Consider the following 21,624-nt stretch of genomic DNA (forward strand, 5'->3'; position numbering starts at 1 on the left):
GTAAGAACTGTTAACTATGCGATTATGCAATAAAGCTGAAAATCAAGCATTTGACTATCGATTCAACAATATAGTCCTAAATCGTGTGATTTTTTTAACTTTATTGGATTATTCCAAAGTTGAACTTTTAATGTCTTAATTATCTTACGGCCTTTCGGGTTCCGGATGATATAATCCACGATTTAGTAGTAAATATAACAAATAATATACGCTCAAATTTTCTAACACATGCATAAACACGACTATTGAAGAACAATATTTTTAGACACCCTTGTAGTTGTACCTTCTTGTTTTTCGTGAAATTCCACCTACAACATTCTACCGTCGGTAGAAATGTATGCCTGCGTGCCGCGTCAACGGCAAATATAATTTGGTCGAGCATTTTCCACCATTGTTTAAAAATACTAAACTATTTTTGTAGATACTTATATACGTTCGATTACCACTAGATAGAGAACTTATATTTTCTCATAATGTTATGTTTGCCAAACAAACAAAACTTATCATTTATAACCGCACAAAATGCTAACTACTTTTAGACGATTTAGATATACGATGTAAGATGTTATCTTCCGACAATTTATAAAAGTTTTGGCTAACCGACCGGATTCTTATATACCCTTCGAGAACTACCCCTAACCCGTAGGGGTGGGATCGGACCCCGAGCCTGCTTGACGTACTCCAAAACTTTTTCACGACTCACTATCCACTAGAACATTCCTACCGGTGTCATACTTGAGTTCCCTCTACGCGAGGCGTGTGTGAGGAACTCTTACGTCGATAATCTTATAACGACTACGCTATTTTGTAGGCGTAATATACTTTTGGACTATTTATTATGTATTGTTAATTACTATATATGTTGTATTAAGATAAAAAATGAAAAACAAAAATAAATGTTAATAAATGCCTCAGCCAGATGTAACGTATTGTGTATTTTTTAACCTGAATTTTCCTTCCTGCAGAGAAACCTAGCAAAAGTAATCAAGAAACTGAAGTTTCTTCCATCTGATTTCGATGATTGATTTTAATATTATCTAATTTTCATATTCGATGTTGTTTAACTTCAGTAATGGTAGTAACTATGCATATTAACATTATTATTAGCTATAAATTCATGAATTTTAAACAAGAAAGAAGATAAGAAATTAAATTCTAGAAAGTAATAAAATAAATAAGTTGGTCCAATATGGAAGAAAAATAAGAATTATCTAGACTAGATTGTTACGTAGTTTATTTACTCTTTGGACTAGATCTCTAGATCTTAACATCATGTTTAAATGGTACCTAGCTACTAGCTAGACCATTATAAACTTTATTCGTTAATGTAGCGTATATATATATATATACGGCCCCAATTTTATAAAAAAATAAATATATATATATATATATATATATATATATATATATATATATATATATATATATATATATATATATATATATATATATATATATATATATATATATATATATATATATATATTTATTTTTTTATAAAATTGGGGCCGTCTATGGACTGTTCGTCCATATCCTTTTCTTGTTAGTTTTCAGTTCAGTTGTTTCCAGCTTTAATTGTGATGGCTGCAATATTTTCGGTAACCAATTGAGAGTCGTGGGTGATTTCCACAAAGTCACCGAAGATAATTATTGCGGCCTTCACCGGCTTTTGGCGATTCAAGGTACACTGGATTATTTGCATGCCTGGGTGATCCTTCATTACACCTGTGTTCCCAACGTATGGTTCTTGGACAAGTGCAATTGACGTTTCTCTTTCCTGTGCCTCCTTAAACAGTTCGGCTGTTGCCAGTTTGGAGCGTTGGAGGTTCGCCTGGATGATGTTGAGCGAACTTTTCTGCCCTTCTTTTCTATTATAATTTTTTGACCCTTTTTTCTCTTCGTTGCCCTTAGCAGTAAGATACTCGCGACCTCGCTATCCTGTCCCACTTTTGCCGCTCCTGGCATTCTTCGCTGAATGCAGTGTGTGCCAGGTCTTCTCCTCCCTTTTTCACTTTTTTGCAATTTATGCATGTGGGTGGTTTGCCCTTGTTTTTCTCCGGGCATTCGCGCCCGGAATGGTTACTGCTGCAGTACCCGCAAGCGGATTCCTCTGCTTTGCAGAGGGTCTTTGTATGGCCATATCCCAGGCATCGTGTGCACTGAACCAACGGTGATTGATCCACGATGGTGCTGCGCCCGAAGCCCAGATGGACTTTTTCCACCTGCATAAACCGACCATAAAGTTTAGGGGAAAGTTCTATGACCGGGTGTGATTCATGAGGGTTGCGTGCTCGTTTTCTGTATCTTACTGTGACTGTTTCCCTTGAAAGGTCGATGTCCTTTAGAAGGTGTTTATTTTGCGCAATTAAGAGGTCTTCGATCTCCTTATTCGAGTGTGAGTGCAAGACATTATGGATGCAGACCATCGGGTTGTTCGATTTTGGTTCCTGTACCGTTAGACCTTCTCTGACTTTGACTTTGTCTCGGACCAGATTCAAATCTTCTCTGCTTGCACAGCTGATAACAATTTTTTGGTTCCGGGCTTTCCGGACTCTGTCTACTTTTGCCCCAGTTGTTTTGAGGTCCCCAGTGTGGTTTGCGGCTTTAGGAGGAGAGGGCTTTCTTAGTACCTGCGAATACGTGTGAGGAACTGCTTTGTGTTGAACAGCAGCTTTCCCAGACACCTCTTTTTCGATTTTGGCCAGGCTGTCTCTGACCTCTGCCATTGCAATGTCTTGTTGCAGGTTGAGCACCGGTAGTGGTATGGGTGCTTCTTTTTCACGCAACTCTTTTATCTCTGATGAGACAGTCTTGAGGCCCTCTGTAATCGGTTGGAGGTGTCTCGCGAAGCTATTGGGTGACTGTTGTTTTGTTGGGCGGTCTATGGCCTCCTTGTTCAGCACTATGAGGCTGTTTATCTTTTCATCCAGCTTCTTGAGTTGCTCCAGCGCCGGCCCTATGTCATCATTTTTGGGAGTTTCTTCCACTGTCTCCTTGGTTTGGGCTAGGTCTTCTACCCGACTATGGAGAGTTTGGATCTGGGTCGCCATGGATCCTATTTTTGTCGCCAGGTTGGTCAGGTTTGCCTCCATCTTATCAAGTTTAGGTGCTACTTCTTTGTCTGCCTGACGATTACAGCTGGCTTGTCCCAGATCCTTGATGTTCTTTTGTAACATTGCTATTTGAGATTCGAGACGCGCTATGGTGTTGAAGGGCTCATTTGTCTCGTATCCTAGCCAGTTACGAATGTCTTTAGCCTCTTTCAGCGTGTCACAGATCCCTTCAGTGGCGGCATTTAGCCGTGACTCCCAATTTTTGCTCATAGCTTGTAACTGCTTTTGGTGAGCTTGTTCTATACGGTGGAGCTCCTGTGCATGGCGAGACCGCTCTTTTTCAAGGCTGCACTTGTGACGTACTCTCGAGTCCAATATGCACAGGAACGCCTCGTATAGACTTTGTAGGGAGTTATGTGCTGTTGCCCTTAACTCCCTCTTCATATTCCCGGCCTGTTCGAGCGCCTCCTTTCCTTGCTGGAAGATTTTATTGGCCTTTTTTGTGGCGAGGTCCATTTCTATACCTCGCGCGGGGCTCAGGTACATCATACTCACCCTACCTGAGTTTGCTTGTAGTGTTGGCTTCGGCGTCCTCTTCTGAGTCCAATACCATAAGATGAGGGGATTAAAACCTCCTTCCTCCCATTCAACGTCGAGGGTGGATGTTCCTTCAGCTGTTTCGCCTTCCGTGATGAGCGATGCCTCTCTTGATTGAGTCGGTGAAGCCGGCTTTGGGTACAGGTGCTTTGTCCGTTTTATTGCCAAAAGTGTAGACGCTGTGGCAGCCGCTTCTGTTGGCGATGTCGACGGAGACGCCAACCGATCCGCAGTTTGTTTTATTACAGAGGCTAATTTTCTAGTTTTGTTCTGGACATTTTCCCGTAGCGAGCGCGATTTGACCCCAGAGGTGGGCGTTACAGTATTTTGTTACAATATAATATATTAATATACCGTACTATAATATATATTTTAGTAGCTACAAGAAATATATAAGTACTTATTATAGCTGAGTGTGCGGTCACGCGAAAATTAGTATAGAAAATATATAGTAATATGCCTAGCTATAAAAATATTAATATATATTATAGCTAAGTCTGTGACGGGCTTTAAAGTAGTGCATATCAGCAAAAAAATTCAATTATTTGAAAGTTGAGTTATAAAAAGAGGCCCCTTATAAATATGCCTTTATACAGGGTGTAACAAAAATAAGTGATAATACTTCAGGGTGTGTATCTGTTCCTTGTAGAGAGTTCACTGTGAAAGTAGCAGCGCTGAAAGACCAAATTTTTTTTTCACTTTTGTATGGGCAAGGGCCCGAGCGTCACGAGTTTCCCCATACAAAAGTGAAAAAAAAATTGGTCTTTCAGCGCTGCTACTTTCACAGTGAACTGGCTATAAGGAACACATACACACCCTAAAGTATTATCACTTATTTTTGTTACACCTTGTATAAAGCCTTTATAAACCAAGAGCCTGCGAGAGACAGACCTTTCTTCGCTCATGAAATTGAGCATTACTCTTTCTCGGAGGTCAGGTAGACCTTCAGATCTGGATACCTCCTAAAGTAACCGCGACTGAAACTCCATAGTTGGCAGTTGCTGGTCGTTCTTACCTCTGTAAAGGTCACAAACACAACTTTCAGCTTTACGAAACGAAGGAAGGTCTGACCCTCGCGGGCCCATCTATTATGAAACCCTTAAAAGAAAATACCGTAAAAGCACGTCTAGTCATTGGACAGCTAAGGTTTTTTATACAGATATAACTCTAAAATTAAATACCTTGTATGAAATAGAAATAGATATTATGTTTGTGTTCATAAAATATCATCTAACTTAAGATATGCAAACATAAAAATGCCATGGCTTTTCAGTTTATATTTATTTTTGGTAAAAACTAAATGGTAAATAAAACACAGTCGAGGGACAGAATTTAAATAGTTGGACACCTAAAACCAAATATTGGACTAGCAAAGTTTGATTGAAAATAGGTATTATAAGTAGAAAACATTATAAAAAAATGTTTTCACAAATAATGTTATTATTTATTACAAAATTAATTAAATATAATATTACAAAAAATGACTTAAAAAAAATAAAATTCTTACCAATATTACACAGTATTATTGTAACATGTAACAACTTTATAAGTATGAAAGTCTGTTCGTCTGTTTGTCTGTCAATTACTTCTTCACACCCAAACCACTGAACAGATTTTGCACAAATTTGGTATGGAGACACTTTGAGTCTCGGGAAAGAAAAATAGTACTTTTTATCCAGGGAAAATGTACGCTATCTACTCGATAAACGGACTTGACGCAATGGAGTTACGGATGTGAAATAGATCTAGTTTTAGGATGTGAAATAGATCCCACATGTACAGGCACAATATGTTATTGAGTTTGGATTATACTGGTGGGTATCAAACATTTTATGGGATTTGTTTAATTTAAATCATTATACAGAAAGTCGAGGGATTTCATGAAATATAAACTAAAGGCTTGCCATTTGCCTACTTTGGAAACAAAAAATAAAGTAACGTACTACAAAATCCAGGGATTTCCTAATAAAACATAAACGAAAAGGGTAGCTTTATGAAAAAGGTTTATGGAAACGAAAAAAACTTAACGCGTTGTTTAAATATCAGCCCTTGTGTAACGCAAAGTAGCATTCTACAAGACCAAGAAATTGCGTTCCCTTAATTCATTCCATACAACTAACGGCAACAATTAGGTTCTTGAAGTATTTAGAAAACACAAGTCAGCTGCAAATTAACTTTCGTAATGAATAGTACTCTCATAATCAGTATTATTTCATCTAGTAGCTTGTCCAATAAGTGTTTATCAGCACTTTTACATACCAATTATTGGACAGACATGAAAAAACCTTTAAATGAGATAAAAGGTTATTAAAAATGTACAAAACATACGTAATAGATTGTTATCACTACATAGTTTAAAACAAAGTCGCTTTTTTTGCCTCACATCCCTTTGTTTCCTTTAATCTTTAAAACTACGCAACGGATATTGATGCGGTTATCTTTAAATAAAGTGATTAAAGACGAAGGTTTATAAGTATAATAACATTCATTAAATAGTGGAGAAATACTGTTATTTTTGGGGTTTCTAATGTGATGTCGTAAATAATCACATTTTTTCCGCTTACATTACAAACGCAGGCTGAACGCTACGAGATTTATCAAAAAATGTAATAAGTATTGTACACCATGAAAATTTTATTGTAACGTGAATGCTCCTCAATATTAATTCCATTATTATTTACGTCGTATAAAAACCACAAACTTTTGTTTTTACGATCAAAGTTTAAAGTGTTCCACTACTGAAAACTGACTGGGGTTTATATAATTTACCCTACTTTTAAAAATGTCTTAAAGGGGCCCATTCACGGCAGGCTGCCTTGCCGTCCGCCGGCTTATGTAGGATAGTGAACAATGTCGATGCCGGCCGGCCATGCAGGCTGCGACACCATTCACCATCCTACTTAAGCCGGCGGACGGCAAGGCGGCCTGCCGTGAATGGGCCCCTTTAGAGGGCTGGCGATTATCTCACGCTCTAGCTACGTCAAAGAAGAAGGATTATCAAAAACTTTGACGGTTTTGAGTGATTTGACCAATGAATAAGGAAGCAGATGGAAGCGACATAACTACAAAAAAGTGTGGCCGGCGCCAACTAAACATGGCGGTCTATAGTGATGGGACACTCTGTTGATATTTGTCGAGGATATCGATAAACTAAGATGTTATAAGTGAGCGTCCTGTTATATTATATATTATATTGATATCAAAAATGATTTTTTTTTTTAATTATATAAAAAAAATAATTTTTGCCTATTTTGTCTCTATGTATTATAGTAAATAGAGACAATTTTTTTTTTATATAGGAGCCTCCTTGATTTTAATAAAACTATTTAATTTATTTTAAGTTTATTAATTATTATTTAAGTTGCCATTATTGATATCGGGCAAAAATTACCAAAAAATCGGACAAATACTAGTTGTACTCGCGCACGAAGTGTTTACAGTTTATTTTAATTTTACCATCAATTATTATTATTATTAAAGTATGTATACAACTGAGTATTTTGTGAACATTTCAAGTGCCTATTTTTTCGCGAGACCGATATTGATATTTTTTCAAATATCGATATATCGATATTTTCTTTCAATTTCGACATCCCTATAATACGTCACTTTGACAGTTTATGTACCTCGGAGAACCGGAACATAAAATGGCGGACCGGCCACAGTATTTTGCTTTGGTAGAGACCACTGCCGTGTCCACATAAAAAAGTCAATGGATTTGACATTTCTTTGTTTTCAATTTCACACAACTGTCATTTTCGTATTCAACAAAACAGGAAAGCTACGGTATTCAAAGTTTGTAACAAAGATTTAATTTAGATTTCATGTGTTACTATTTTAAACTTAAAAATGTCGGGCTGTGATAATAGAAAGGGCGAAAATTCAAAGGATAACATCTCCACTATTTCTGCTGATGAAGGACTACCTCGCGAATTGAGTCAAATAAGTTTGTCGAGCGAATCCAATTCCGAAGAATGCCATTGTGATGAGAAACATTCTGAATCTACTTTGAAAAACATTTATGGATATTATCAATCACAGAAGCTCTGCGATGTAGTTCTTATTGCTGGAGAATGCAGGTATTTCTTCTCTCCACAAAGAATGGCTTTGTTGATCGCGCAATAACAATAGCGTCTTTGTCTTAACTTAGCAGCTTTGTTACCAATTTAAATCTTTTTGGACTAAGTTTATTAGTTTTCATTTTACATACTTGTTTTGATAGTTTTTTTTGTTTAATTACTCATTACACTTTTTGTGGCAGGATCCCAGCACACAAAGTTGTATTAGCCTCATGCAGCGAGTATTTCGCAGCAATGTTCACTGGTTCACTCAGAGAAGCCTGGTCAACGGAGATTACATTAGAGAGAATTGATCCACAAGCACTTAGGTCGCTTATCAATTATTGTTACACAGGCAGTATAGGTAAAGTAGTATTTCGCTAATTCAATTATTTTTATTAGATTGTGCCAATATTTTATGTTCTTTTTATTACAGAACTCAACAGTGAGACAGCAGAAATTCTCATGACAACAGCTAATTTGCTGCAACTAAATTCAGTAACAAAGGCTTGCTGTGACTTCTTTGAGAAGCAGTTGGATCCATGCAATTGTTTGGGAATCGCTGTGTTTGCTGAACAGCAATCATGTTTATCTCTCCATGCAAAGGCTCTTGAGTACAGTTATCAACATTATATGCAGGTACTAAATACTTGTTCTTCAAGTGTATGCTTCAACTACTTTGTTTAAGATTAGACCAAACCTACGCATCAGTGACAGAGCGTCAAGTTGCGTCAAGTTGTCAAATGCGTTTTTTGTATACAAAACACACATTTGACAACTTGATGCTCTGCTTCGCAGTCGCCTGGTCACGTAGGTTTGGCTATTTGTTTTTAGGTTGTAAGACATTAAAGTACTCTAGTATAAATACTTTGCTTGTCTTTGTCTGTCTCATGACTCACAAAGGCAGCAGACTTTGTATAGTTTTTTTTTAAGAAATAAGCGAGCAAACGGGTCTCCTGATGGAAAGCAACTTCCGTTGCCCATGGACACACGCAGCATCAGAAGAGCTGCAGGTGCGTTGCCGGCCTTTTAAGAGGGAATAGGGTAGGAAAGGGAACAGGAGAGTCTCACTGACTCAGTGAAACACACCGCAAGCGCTGTTTCACGCCGGTTTTCTGTGAGCCTGTGGTATTTCTCCGTTCAAGCCGGCCCATTCGTGCCGAAGCATGGCTCTCCCACGTAATATGATCATTAAATATATCTTTATTAGTAAAGAGTAAGAGTTTTTTATTTTAGAGACTGATAAATAACAAGTTCTTTCATAATAACTATTTCTGTATTTTTCAGGTTGTCAAACATCAAGAGTTCCTTGCTTTAGAGTCTGATCAGTTAGCAAGCTTATTAAAATCTGATGAGCTTAATGTGCAATCCGAGGAGAATGTTTTTGAAAGCTTGATGACTTGGGTACAACATGACAATTTGAATAGGGAGAAGCATTTACCCACACTGCTCAAATTAGTTAAACTACCATTACTGTCTTCTGAGGTATCTATATTTATACCAATATTAGAGAAATGCTTTGTTTGTTAGCATCAAATAGGCTTGAAAATAACAGGGCCTGGTGTAATAAAATTTTAACGATTGGCTACTTCTCGTTGCCAATACAGTTATTTATCAACACAATTTCCTTTAAAGTTTTGTGTAACCAATAAAGACTGACCTGTAAAACAAAGGAATAGCTAGCTTCCTGATTTCCATATTTGTATACATCAATAATCAATATACAAAACTAGTTTTAAATTATCCATAATAATGAGTGTCTTCCATCTAGGGAAAATTAATTTAATCCTCTGTGGCACACCACACACCTGCCATTCTGACTTGATACATATTATGTTTAATTCGAGTATGGCAAAATTTGTTATTAAATTATGGTAATGGATTTCAGTACTTAATAGACAAAGTGGAATCAGCCTGCGGCAATGTAGCTGAGTGTCAGCCACTAATAATGGAAGCCGTGAAGTGGCATCTCCTACCAGAGAGACGGTCCCTATTGTTCTCCAACAGAACAAGACCTAGGACATCAACAATCGGTAGACTCCTCGCTATTGGAGGAATGGATGGCTACAAGGTACGCTTTAATATTATGTGTGACTATTGTGAAGCCAAATGGTATTGGTTCCACTATGTTGGAATTGATTAAAATTTTATGGGAAGCCAATATTTAAAATTATTGTCTTAAAATTATTCAAATCAAACATTAATAATTAATGTGTTGTAAACAACAACATATTGACCAATATGTTTGTAATAAGCTTGGCAAACATGATGGTCATAATTTTTCCATTTTCATTCCTTAAGAATCCAAAATTGTTGGTCAGTAAGACCACTTATAAAAGTCATAAAATCTCTAGTAATATGCCCATAGAGATTTTACTACTATAAATGGAGGTTAAAAATCTCACGTCACATACATATTTGTTACTATAAAGGTGATCGCACATTTATCAGCGCGCATGCGCCGAACGCGCCGCATTTTAGAATTCGTTGTGTGAATTAATGATGTGATACCTCGCACGTCCGTCCGCACCGTACGCGCCTCATTTCGTATTATGCGGTGCGTTCGACGCGTACGGCTTGTACGGTTCAGACTGAAACTGAAATGTGTAATCACTGATGAGTTTATATGGAATTTGTAATTTCAGGGTGCTAGTAATATGGAGATGTACGATCCAAGAACGAATACATGGACCCCCTTTATGCGAATGGGTGCTAGAAGACTGCAATTTGGTGTTGCTGTAATGCAAAATAAATTGATTGTAGTTGGAGGGAGAGATGGTCTGAAAACATTGAACACTGTAAATATCTGTTTGATTTTTTTATTTAATCAATATTATGGTATTTTATGTTTATTTTTGTTGTATTTGTGGCGTTAGTAACATTTATTCCAAGTGACAAAGCAGCAGAAGTGTCACTCATATAAAAGCTCTCATGGTTGAAAATATTTATAGATAAACAAATGTTTTCTTGCATAATTTAAAAATAAAGTTTATATCACTAAATACACACTACAATAAACTACAATAAACACTTAATAAATGTCATTTTTGGAATTGCGACCAATCAAAACCATAGTCAAGTGTCAGTTGTTTAAAAGATCTCAGAACGAAAATATTCTTATTTCTGTATTGCTACAAAAATTTTACTTGCATAATATTTTTAAAGTTAAAGTTTAAACAACTTAGCACGGACTACAGTCTACAATACAATAACGCAGACTTGATAAACAAACAAAAAATACCATTTTGTTTGTTTATCAAGTCTGCGTTAAAACCAAATCGAAACTCTATTATTGTGAGATAATGACTTACAGGTGGAATGCTTCGACCTAACGTCACTTAGCTGGAGTACACTAGCGCCGATGAACACGCACCGACACGGCTTGGGCGTGGCCGTGTTGGGGGAGGGGCCTAACGCGCCGATATACGCGGTGGGCGGACACGACGGATGGATATACTTGAACTCTGTTGAACGGTATTTATGATGATTAAACTATAGTTATGGGTCTATATTGTAAATATGTCTGTTACTCTTCATGCATAAATCGTTGAATTGATTATAAAGATACTTAAGGAGCACATAGGTTAGTTTATGTGCGCGTCCACCGGATCGGAATCGAAGCCTACGCAGCGTACAGATTTGTTGCTTGGTATTGATTTCTATGATACTGCGTGCACTGGAACGTCATTTCTGTGCCTTACAAATTATAAATGACGACGCTCCGTCCGCACCGTACGCTCCGATTCTGATCCGGTGGACGCGCACCTAAAATAAATGGACGCGCAGCTGTAGTCTGAGATGCACTTTTGCTTTAAAGTATTATTATGAATTAAATAATTTAAAAACTCACATCCGCAGATGGGACGCGTGTTCTCGCACGTGGAGTATCGTGTCGCCGATGGCGGGCGCGCGCAGCACGTGCGGTGTGGCGGCGCTGCGCGGCAAGCTGTACGCGGTGGGCGGGCGCGACGGCGGCTCCTGTCTGCGCTCCGTCGAGTGCTACGACCCCGCCACCAACCACTGGACCAACTGCGCGCCCATGCTGCGGCGCCGCGGCGGTGTCAGCGTACGTGTTGCCTTCTCGCTCTGTAGTATGACGCGGTATTGCTGTCACGCTCGTGACGGCCCTGCGTGGAGCATCATGCAATAGTTCCGTCAAAACTCCGCGTTTGACAATGCATTATGCGAGACATTAATGTGACAAATAATATCTATACTAGCTGTTCGACCGAGCTTTGCTCGGTATTCGATAAAACACGAATAAAATGACATTTTCTAAAAATGATACCAAGCTACATCGATTTATCGCCCCCGAAACCCCCTATATATATAATTGGAATATACAATATACAAGAATTGCTCGTTTAAAGATATAAGATATATTAATACCAAAAACTTTGTATCCCTTTTGACGAAAAATGGGGAAACGTAGGTGAATGAAATTTTGCACAGTTAAAGTTTATATAGTGAAGGAGTATAATAAAAAAATACACTTAAACACACACACTAGGAAAAATGACAGATTTTTGAGTGACAAGCCTATACATACGAATACTCTTTTATTTATGGTTGAAGTCTGTTGACAACAAGGTGACAAATTGAAAATTGATTATAGTTTTTTTTATTCAATCTTAGACACTATTAGACAATGCTTACACGGCCAGTCTGAGATCAGCTAGTCCCGAAGACAAGAGTTGAGAAATATATGATAGAGTCAGTATTTTTTTACAAAATATAGGTGGTGTAGTAATGTCGTTGAAGCTAAGGTCGAATTTCGACTATTGGGCGATCTCTATTATGTATAGTGTATACCAGGGGTCACCAAATGGCGGCAGGGCACAGTGTGATAAAAACCTCGATTTTGTTTCACAACGTTTTTCTTTCAAAATAGTATAGTTGATAGCTATATAAACATTAGAGTAAAACTCCGAGATCGATATTCTTTGTAGTTATTTTTTTAAAGAGTGTCAAAGTTGGCGTTTTTCCGGGTAAAAAATTTGCATAAAAATTAATAGAAAAAAAACTAATCAAGTAACATTAATTTTGTTTATACCAATTAAACAAGCACTTAATACTTGACTTTTTCTCCGAATTTGGTTAACCTACTGTGATCAAGTAGGCAGATATTTATTTATTTAGTAATTTTAGTTTTTTATTTGTTATTTCGCGATTAGATCGAATTAGAAAAAGTTTTAAGCATGAAATGATAGTGTGAGTAATCCTTTATCAATGTTATCAAAAATCACACTCTAATAACCTCTGTGTCAGAAGTAATATCCAATTCAATTTTTTTTTATAAAAATTCGGATTTTTTTATACCTAGGGTTGTCACTAAAGTTGATATTTTATTTTCCCCGACTACATCAGAAGGTGATTACTGATTAGATACTGTTTGAGCATATAAAATCATTAATTTACGTCATATTTTTTCACTTTTTAGATTTTTTATTATTAGACCTACCTAAACGTGATCCTGATATTTTTTGTATAGGATATCGATTGCGAATTTGCGTATCAACCGGATAAATCAAACAAGAGACCTTTAGTGACAACCTTAGGTACAAAAAATCCGAATTTTTATTAAAAAAAATTTAAATACGATATAACTTCTGACACAGAGGTTATTAGAGTGTGATTTTTGATAACATTGATAAAGGATTACTCACACTATCATTTCATGCTTAAAACTTTTTCTAATTCGATCTAATCGCGAAATTTAAAATAAAAAACTAAAATTACTAAATAAATAAATATCTCCCTACTTGATCACAGTAGGTTAACCAAATTCGGAGAAAAAGTAAAGTATTAAGTGCTTGTTCAATTGGTATATACAAAATTAATGTTACTTGATTAGTTTTTTTTTAATTAATTTTTATGCAAATTTTTGACCCGGAAAAACGCCAACTTTGACACTCTTTAAAAAAATAACTACAAAGAATATCGATCTCGGAGTTTTACTCTAATGTTTATATAGCTATCAACTATAGTATTTTGAAAGAAAAACGCGGTGAAACAAAATCGAGGTTTTTATCACTCTGTGCAGGGGTCCGGATGCGGACCGCCGACCCATTGTGTGCGGACCAAGCTACTTCGAAGATGAACTTCATTAAAATAAATTTCGCTCTAGACTTACTGATAAACATCTCCAGGATCTCCATGATAATAGATTGCACCAATTTCACACCAAACAAGCAACAAAAATTATCACTTTTGTCATTGTTATATTTTTTTTTTTACCAAATGTTTAGACCGCGAAGATTATTTTTTTTTTTTTCTAAAATGGACCCCGAGCGAAACTAATGGGTTACCCCTGATGTATATTGTGTCGAGACTCGAGACTCGAGCAACCTCTATTTTAAAGACTACTAATATTTATTCGGTTTAACATCAGGTGGTTGCTGCGGGCGGGTACCTATACGCGGTGGGCGGTCACGAAGCGCCGGCGAACAGCGCGGGCGGGCGACTCGCGTGCGTAGAGCGCTACGACCCGCGCACCGACTCGTGGCTGCTCCTGGCGAGTTTGTCCTGCCCGCGCGACGCCGTCGGCTCCTGTCTGCTGGGAGACCGTATTATTGCCGTCGGTGAGTATATACGAAGATAAGTTTTTCTTTGCGCCAAGTTTCGATTTGTTTTGAATTTAATTTAATTACAATGAAAATGTCAATAGATTGGTTATAAAATGAAATTCGTTTTACTCCTGAACAAATTTGTAACAAAATGTTTTCGGAACTATTTTGTTGAAGTTGTTGAACTTGCAACGATTCTATTTTCGCAGACAGACTTTTATTGAAACCTACCTACCAACTTTTTAAATATACCGTCCTATTACAGGCGGCTACGACGGAGTGCAATACCTGTGCGTGGTCGAGATGTTCGATGAGGAGGGAAATAGCTGGCGCAAGCTCGCCCCCCTGAGCACGGGCCGCGCTGGCGCCGCCGTCGTCGCGGTGCCGCCCCCGCAGCTGTTCTGATACACGCATCACGCTCTCACTGTCCTGCTCGTGTGCGCCGCGTCCGAGCGAGACAAGTAGTGTCACGTGACCCCCACGTGATCGTCGTTGACATTTTCATTGACGACTTGCGAGTGGTGCAAAAGTTGTGCACATCAAAAGTGAAAGAGAAATATGTTTTCTTCATCGCCTTTTTTTAAATTTGCCCCGGACTCCAGTGTCAAAATTGGTAAGTGAGTTGGAGTCTAAAATTTCGATGTTAAAATCACGACTTTATTACATTATGAGTTAATTATGTTATATCATCGTCTATGGTTATATGTTAGGAGGTAACAGATTAATGTAATAACTAATATGTGTGTTGTCTTGTTACAACTCGTTATTCCTGAGGCTACTTGCACTCACACCAAAATTGTATGTTGTAATATTTGAGTCTAATTCTGGTTTGAGAGTACTTTACCTATTATTAATCAAACATTGAATTAAGAATTTAGTTATATCGTGTTTTATGTTAGTAAAATACAATACTAGCTCTCTTATTTGGTTGATAAATTTTATATTAATGTCTACATGGAAAAATGATCTTATAAACTTAAATTTTACATAGCAACCATTAAGCGTCTACACTTAAATAATGGACTTTAAATGGTACTTATATTTTATAAGTGAAATGTTACTCATATCAATTTTTGCTATTTTATTCAAATTAGGCATGAAAATTCTATATTTTTTGACTAGAGACTAATGGAATGAAGATTTGAACTATTTTACATTATACACTATTAATGAATATTTTGAGTTTAAGTGGCTATACTTATTATTAATGTTTCCATAGTAGATCTCCTTCAATTTATGAAACGCTAACTCTTAATTATTATAATGTTAGGTACACAATGCAATTTGTAAAATACTGAATAGAATGATTAAACAACAGCAAAGGGCTGCTCGAATTGTTGACTGCCATAGTGTTTCAAACAGCTTGGACCCCCTGGAATTACGCCGAGATGTTGCTTCACTCTGCATCCTCTATCGGTTGTATCACGGGAAGTGCTCTGAGGAATTGTTTGGAATCATACCACCTGCAAATTTTCGCTATCGTCCCACGCGAAAAACATACCATCGTCATCACCTTGATGAGTGGCAGTCTTCCACAGTGCGTTTTTCGCGTAACTTTCTGCCGCGCACTGTAAAACTCTGGAATGAACTGTCACCAGCAGTATTTCCGGACCGATACGACCTGCAAACCTTCAAGAAAAGAGCGTATACCCTCTTAAAAGGCCGGCAACGCACCTGCAGCTCCTCTGATGTTGCGAGTGCCCATGGGCGACGGTAGTTGCTTACCATCAGGTGACCCGTCTGCTCGTTTGCCCCCTTATTTAATAAAAAAAAGTTGAAATTAGTTATTTAAAGCTTAATACTTACTAAATATTATTTTATGAATATGAATGCCTCCTGTGATGAGCTTTAAATCAATTAGTGAAATATTTTGTTCCTCTGTAGGAGAATTGCATTTTTACTTACATTCAATTGTGTTGCATTATTCGTTTAATATAATGTAAAATTGTAAACATAATTTTGCTAGACTAGATGTGTTCTTTTAGATTGATGCATTTTATGATCTCAATATTTTGTTCTTACAATAAAATTAACTGAATGCTACAATTTTTAAACTTCTTTCGAATTCCTAAAAATTACGAGATATTTTTATTTCGTACTTTATTCTCGAATATTCAGTGTAAGTATATTTTATAAGTTTGTAACAATGAATTTATTTTAGGTGTTTCGGCTATTTTATATTTATCAGTATTAATTTTACTATATTAGAAATTTCTGTGATGTTAGTCGTAAAAAGGCTTCTTACATTTAACTATTATTAGTTATTGTACCATCGAGGAAATTGATTCCTAGGCAGCTGACGGACCAACGACATTTGGTCGTATCACGTCAATTCAATATTAATTGTAATCTGTCGGCTGGGTTTGACATAACGCGACCAAAATACGTAGGTCCCCCATCTGCCTAGGAATCAACTTCTCTGATAGTACATGTACTGCAAGATAAAATATAATCCATGAGTGCACAGTGCACTACTGTAATCTTATGTACTACTCGATCAAGCCAACTAGACGAGTGTCAAATCATGCTCTCTCGCACTTATGCATTGCTAACGACGTGCGTAAGTGCGAGAGAGCATGATTTGACACTCGTCTAGTTGGCTTGGTCGAGTAGTATAATGTGCTTTTTTTTTCTTATGTGATATATTAAGTTAGTTTTGTGGGAGGTAAAAGACTAGAATTGTCTTAATGGTACTTTATCATTGTAGAATACGACATAGGAAATCTTCATATTATGCGTAAATCGCGTAGTCATTTCATCTATACTAATATTATAAAGATGTAAACTTTGTTTGTTTGTTTAATTGTAACGAATAGGCTCAAAAACTACTGGACCGATTTTAAAAACTCTTTCACCATTCGAAAGCTACATTATTTACGAGTAACATAGGCTACTTTTTATTTTGGAAAATATAGGGTTCCGTAAGATATTTCAGTTTTTCGGAAACAACCAGAAAATTTACTTATTTTGCGTACGCTGCCTAAACTATAAAAGATAGAACCATACAATGTTCTAAGTAAATGTAGATCTTATAAATATCTACAAAAATGTCCGCGACACGTATAACCTATCTATGTCAAGTGAGGCACAACAACCATATTTTTATTTAAAAATCTTGATTTTTTTTGGACTACATTTAAATGCATTTATTTTACTCATGATAATAATCCTTATCAAAATAAATTATTTCATCTCAAAGTACTGTTTATGTGGACAATATTTGGTCTTTGAATGATTAAAATTGGACGTTTGGTTTAGAAGTTATGGCGAAATTAAAATATTGCGATTTACGCCCGTTTCGAAGTGGGCGCTACCAAGGCGGGGGTGCGCCCGCGGGAGGGGAGTTTAGATCTATGAGTATTGACTATTGAGTAGTAATGTATCTATCAGTAGTATCGACGGAGAGCTGACGACCAAATCAGTCATGTTACATGTAGCTTCACCTGTGTTAAAACTCCGTTAGCTACTTCCCTGAACAACCCTTTCTGATAATCTGCGTGCTGGCAGGCCGTGGGCGGTGGGTGTGGGAGTAGTGGGGTGGGGAAAAAAAGAAAAAAAATGTATGCAGCACGCAGATTATCAGAAAGGGTTGTTCAGGGAAGTAGCTAACGGAGTTTTAACACAGCTGAAACTACATGAGTCATGAGTCATGACTGATTTGGTCATCAGCTCTTAGTCGGGTAGTAGTAGTAGATCTATGAGTAAACAAACAAACAAAGTTTACCTCTTTATAATATTGGTTTAGATTAAAAACTCATTTATTCAGTGAGTGACATTGGCTATATATTTTTTACCCGTGCGAAGCCGGGGCGGGTCGCTAGTCTGTGAATAAACCTTAAGATTATGTTCGTTCCTGTGTATTATTATCAATACTCAATAAAAAAGATGATAATCCAAATGTATTTGGTGTAAAAAATATTTTAGACAAATAAATGGAATTAAAAACTATCTGTGGTATTTTTATAACCTTAAATATGTGTTTATATTATAATTGCGTCTATTTGAAAAATTTGGGGAATTTGGTAAAAAAGAAAATGTGTGTTTGTTAAATTAAATATTTATTTTAATAATATTATGTTTTCCTTAATGAAAACTTTTAGTACATACATTTGAATCTATATTCAAATAACAGTGGAAAAACTAAATGCGATGTTTTATTAAAAATAAATGTGTTAAAGCAAAGTAGTAAGTAGCAATTTTTTTTATATCTAGCAAATACTATATTAAAATATTTAATATAAAGCGTATTATTAAGATTCGTCGTCGCTGTCCTGGCCTTTAGCTTTCGGTTTCGGTCCTCCCGCTCTCTTGGCCATGATAATTTGATCAACTTTTAAGATTGTGGTTGCAGCACCAACAGCATACTTCATTCCCCAATATTTAAGAATGTATAAATCTAACACACCTTTCTCTAGTGCATTACAAACTCCATTGTTTTCGGATTCAATGTCGTAACCGGCATTCTTGTCGTCCTGGAAAAAGAAACAATGACAATGCTTACATTTTGATAAAAGTAATATAACATGAGTGTAATTCTCATTCAAAACGTTCAATTCACATTATGGCTTTCATCAATCACATATGCAACAAATAACAATATTGTGCATGCTAAAAGAGACTCTAAAAGAGGAAAATATTTATACCATTTTTATACAAATCCATCCAGTTTATTAGACAAAAACAGCATTATGATAATGTAAGTCTGGAGATGATGTTTAATATTTTTATTAATCAGTGAGATAGAGCCTCAAATATACAGAATTAACATTTTCTCACTCATTGTGTACTTGTATCCTCGTACGTATACAATTATTTACCTTTTGTGCTTTGTAGATGTTGTTTATCACTTCTGTGGCATTTGACCCAGTATTTTCAGCTAAGGCACGCGGGATGCCTTCTAAAGCGATGGCGAACTTTCTAACGGCGTATTGCTCGAGACCTGGCAATGTGTCGGCGTATTGAAGTAGTTTCTGAGCCAAATAGATCTCTGTGGCTCCTGCACCAGGTACAAATCTGAAATTGTAAATTACCTCTTAGCTGTGCCCAAAACTATATTAGCTTGTAAATTATTAGGTTATATTTATTATTTAACAGACACAAAAATTATATTACAAGGTTTAAATATGTTTAAATTGTACATCCAATGCACTCATGAACTTATCAAACAAACAAGCCACATATCTCTTTTGTTACAATATATTTCAAACCCAATCCCCTAACCTTTTCCCTTCCCTACCCTCCCCTATTCCCTTCCCTACCATCCCCTATTCCCTCTTAAAAGGCCGGCAACGCACCTGCAGCTCTTTTGATGCTGGGAGTGTCCATGGGCGACAGAAGTTGCCTTCCATCAGGTGACCTGTTTGCTCGTTTGCCCCCTTATTTCATTAAAAAAAAAAACACATAAACATACCTTCCATCTCTTGCCATTCCCTTGAAAGCATTCACACCATCATCAATGGCTCTCTCAATATCATCCATGTAGTTGTCGGTGGAACCTCTGATAACAATGGTGGAAATGCGGGACTCCTTGCTATCCATACTGAACACAACCACTCTGGTATCACCCACTTCGTCAACCTTCACTGTATCACAGTAACCAAGCTCTTGTGCAGTTGGAGTGGTAAGACGTGGTAGGACCTAAAAATAAGAGATTTTGGGTTTGCAATATAAGCTACAAAAAGACAATATCAAAATGAGTCAGGTTTATAATAATTATACAACATTTTATATCCTTAAAATATATAGTTACATTTCTGAAATATTTATTAAAACAAGTCTGTCAATACTTACAGTGCCATTTACAGTTTTGGCAAGACGACGCAAATCAAACTTTGAATTCAATCGTACAGCCATCAGTCCATATTTGTTTAGGAAATGTAGAGCCATATCTCCAAACTTAGCACCAGCGACCACAACCTTGACTCCAGTGTCAGCAATCTCTTTGATTTGTTTCTCAAGAAGAGACTCTTCCCCTTTACTGAAGTTCAACAATTCATTAGCAGTCTTGATAAGGACTGTTCCTTTAGTCTCTGTCTGCGTGATGTCCACTGGGCAGGAGTAAATAGCTACTTTAGCTTTGCTGGCGCCTGTTATGTCACCTTCAACTTCACGTTTGAACACCATTCCAGAAAGAACTTCAGACTGGAACAGACCGGCTCCCAAAATCTGAAGAGAATAAGCAAATTTTACTATAAAATAAAATGCATTAACAGCTTGTGTTTAAGTCTATATTTAATGTACTTACTTTACAAACTCTAACATTGTCCACATTGAAAGTAGTCTTCTCTGGTAAGATTCCAACACAGGCCTTAGCCACAAGCTCTGCAATAAAGTCTTCATTGCCGTATTGCTTTGACATGATTGAAGGTTTTATTCCTTTAATGACAGCCTCAACACTTTTGCAGTCTTTGATTTCATAGCAGACAAGTTCGGGAAGGATTTCTAGGCACTTATCAAGGGCTTTTTCATATCCCTCTGCAATCTCACTTGTGGTTACTCCAAGACGAAGTAATTCCTCTGCTGATTCCAGGAGAGCGCCAGATAGGACAATGACAAAGTTTGTTCCATCACCGACTTCGGCATCTTGCATTTGGCTGGCAAGAACCATAAGTTTTGCAGCTGGGTGCTCAACATCCAGTTCTCTGATGATAGTTCCGGCATCGCTGGTTATGAATTGTTTTTCGATGTGGTTGATAATCATCTTATTCATACCATTTGGGCCATAGGCCGACCGCACACTTTGTGCGAATTGTTTACAAGCTGTGATATTTCTGAATACTGCTTCTTCGAGGCCGGAGTACATCTACAAGATAATATTAATTAGTGATACACATGAAAACGAATGACAAAGGCATAACAAGCAGGGTATAATAGTACGTCTTGTAGTAATTAATATCTCTCATGTATATGAGACTTGATACAATTTAAATAATATTAATAATACATGTGTTTAAGGCCTCTTCATTGTTTTGTAAAATTAAAAAGGTGTATGATAGTCATACAAGCATGTAAACCGAACTAAATTTATCATATGGGGCGCCGCTGCACATGAGATCACTAGATTTTTTGGTTATGTTATTTATGACTTACCCGTGCCCCTTCTTTGAGCATTTGCGGTACACCGGGCGCCTTAGGTATGTGTAAAGCCATGTTTAGTTTATTCTTTATCAAAACGTATGTACTATTTGTAAATTTTTACAATAAAAGTTATCGGTACAACAAAATGGAAAATCAGTGTGACAGACTAAAGAGTAAAGTAAAGACTATAGAGCAATATAGATAAAGATTATAGAGCCAGGTGGTCTGGAAGAAAAGAAAATGCAAACAGATTATAATTATAAGCTCTATAAT

At 36.8% G+C, this 21,624-nt stretch overlaps 2 protein-coding genes across 2 annotated transcripts; one reads left to right on the top strand and one right to left on the bottom strand.

Moving 5' to 3' along the window:
* Window positions 1-7,406: 7,406 nt before the first annotated feature.
* LOC121733874 (kelch-like protein 5) lies at window positions 7,407-15,054 on the top strand. Its single transcript, XM_042124274.1, has 10 exons — window positions 7,407-7,729; window positions 7,912-8,072; window positions 8,145-8,347; window positions 8,996-9,193; window positions 9,597-9,779; window positions 10,354-10,506; window positions 11,022-11,182; window positions 11,567-11,774; window positions 14,100-14,289; window positions 14,540-15,054. The coding sequence occupies exons 1-10, from the start codon at window positions 7,500-7,502 to the stop codon at window positions 14,677-14,679; spliced, it is 1,827 nt and encodes a 608-aa protein (XP_041980208.1). The 5' UTR covers window positions 7,407-7,499; the 3' UTR covers window positions 14,680-15,054.
* A 3,263-nt stretch (window positions 15,055-18,317) lies between these two features.
* LOC121733876 (T-complex protein 1 subunit theta) lies at window positions 18,318-21,523 on the bottom strand. Its single transcript, XM_042124277.1, has 6 exons — window positions 21,364-21,523; window positions 20,519-21,076; window positions 20,065-20,439; window positions 19,685-19,911; window positions 19,092-19,287; window positions 18,318-18,746 (listed from the first exon to the last, which is right to left on the bottom strand). Exons 1-6 carry the CDS (start codon window positions 21,421-21,423, stop codon window positions 18,525-18,527), a joined length of 1,638 nt encoding a protein of 545 aa, XP_041980211.1. The 5' UTR covers window positions 21,424-21,523; the 3' UTR covers window positions 18,318-18,524.
* Window positions 21,524-21,624: the final 101 nt, after the last annotated feature.

Source organism: Aricia agestis, chromosome 14 (genome assembly GCF_905147365.1).
Source record: "Aricia agestis chromosome 14, ilAriAges1.1, whole genome shotgun sequence".
NCBI classification, from domain to species: Eukaryota; Metazoa; Arthropoda; class Insecta; order Lepidoptera; family Lycaenidae; genus Aricia; species Aricia agestis.

Bases quoted from the DNA above. Each gene is read 5' to 3' on its own strand.
- LOC121733874 (XM_042124274.1), top strand. From the start codon at position 7,500: ATGTCGGGCTGTGATAATAGAAAGGGCGAAAATTCAAAGGATAACATC. The intron at 8,073-8,144 runs GTAAAGTAGTAT...TTTTTATTACAG, and splicing joins TTGTTACACAGGCAGTATAG to AACTCAACAGTGAGACAGCA. The intron at 8,348-8,995 runs GTACTAAATACT...TGTATTTTTCAG, and splicing joins GTTATCAACATTATATGCAG to GTTGTCAAACATCAAGAGTT.
- LOC121733876 (XM_042124277.1), bottom strand. From the start codon at position 21,423: ATGGCTTTACACATACCTAAGGCGCCCGGTGTACCGCAAATGCTCAAA. The intron at 20,440-20,518 runs GTAAGTACATTA...TATTCTCTTCAG, and splicing joins ACAATGTTAGAGTTTGTAAA to ATTTTGGGAGCCGGTCTGTT. The intron at 19,288-19,684 runs GTATGTTTATGT...TTACAATTTCAG, and splicing joins GGAATGGCAAGAGATGGAAG to ATTTGTACCTGGTGCAGGAG.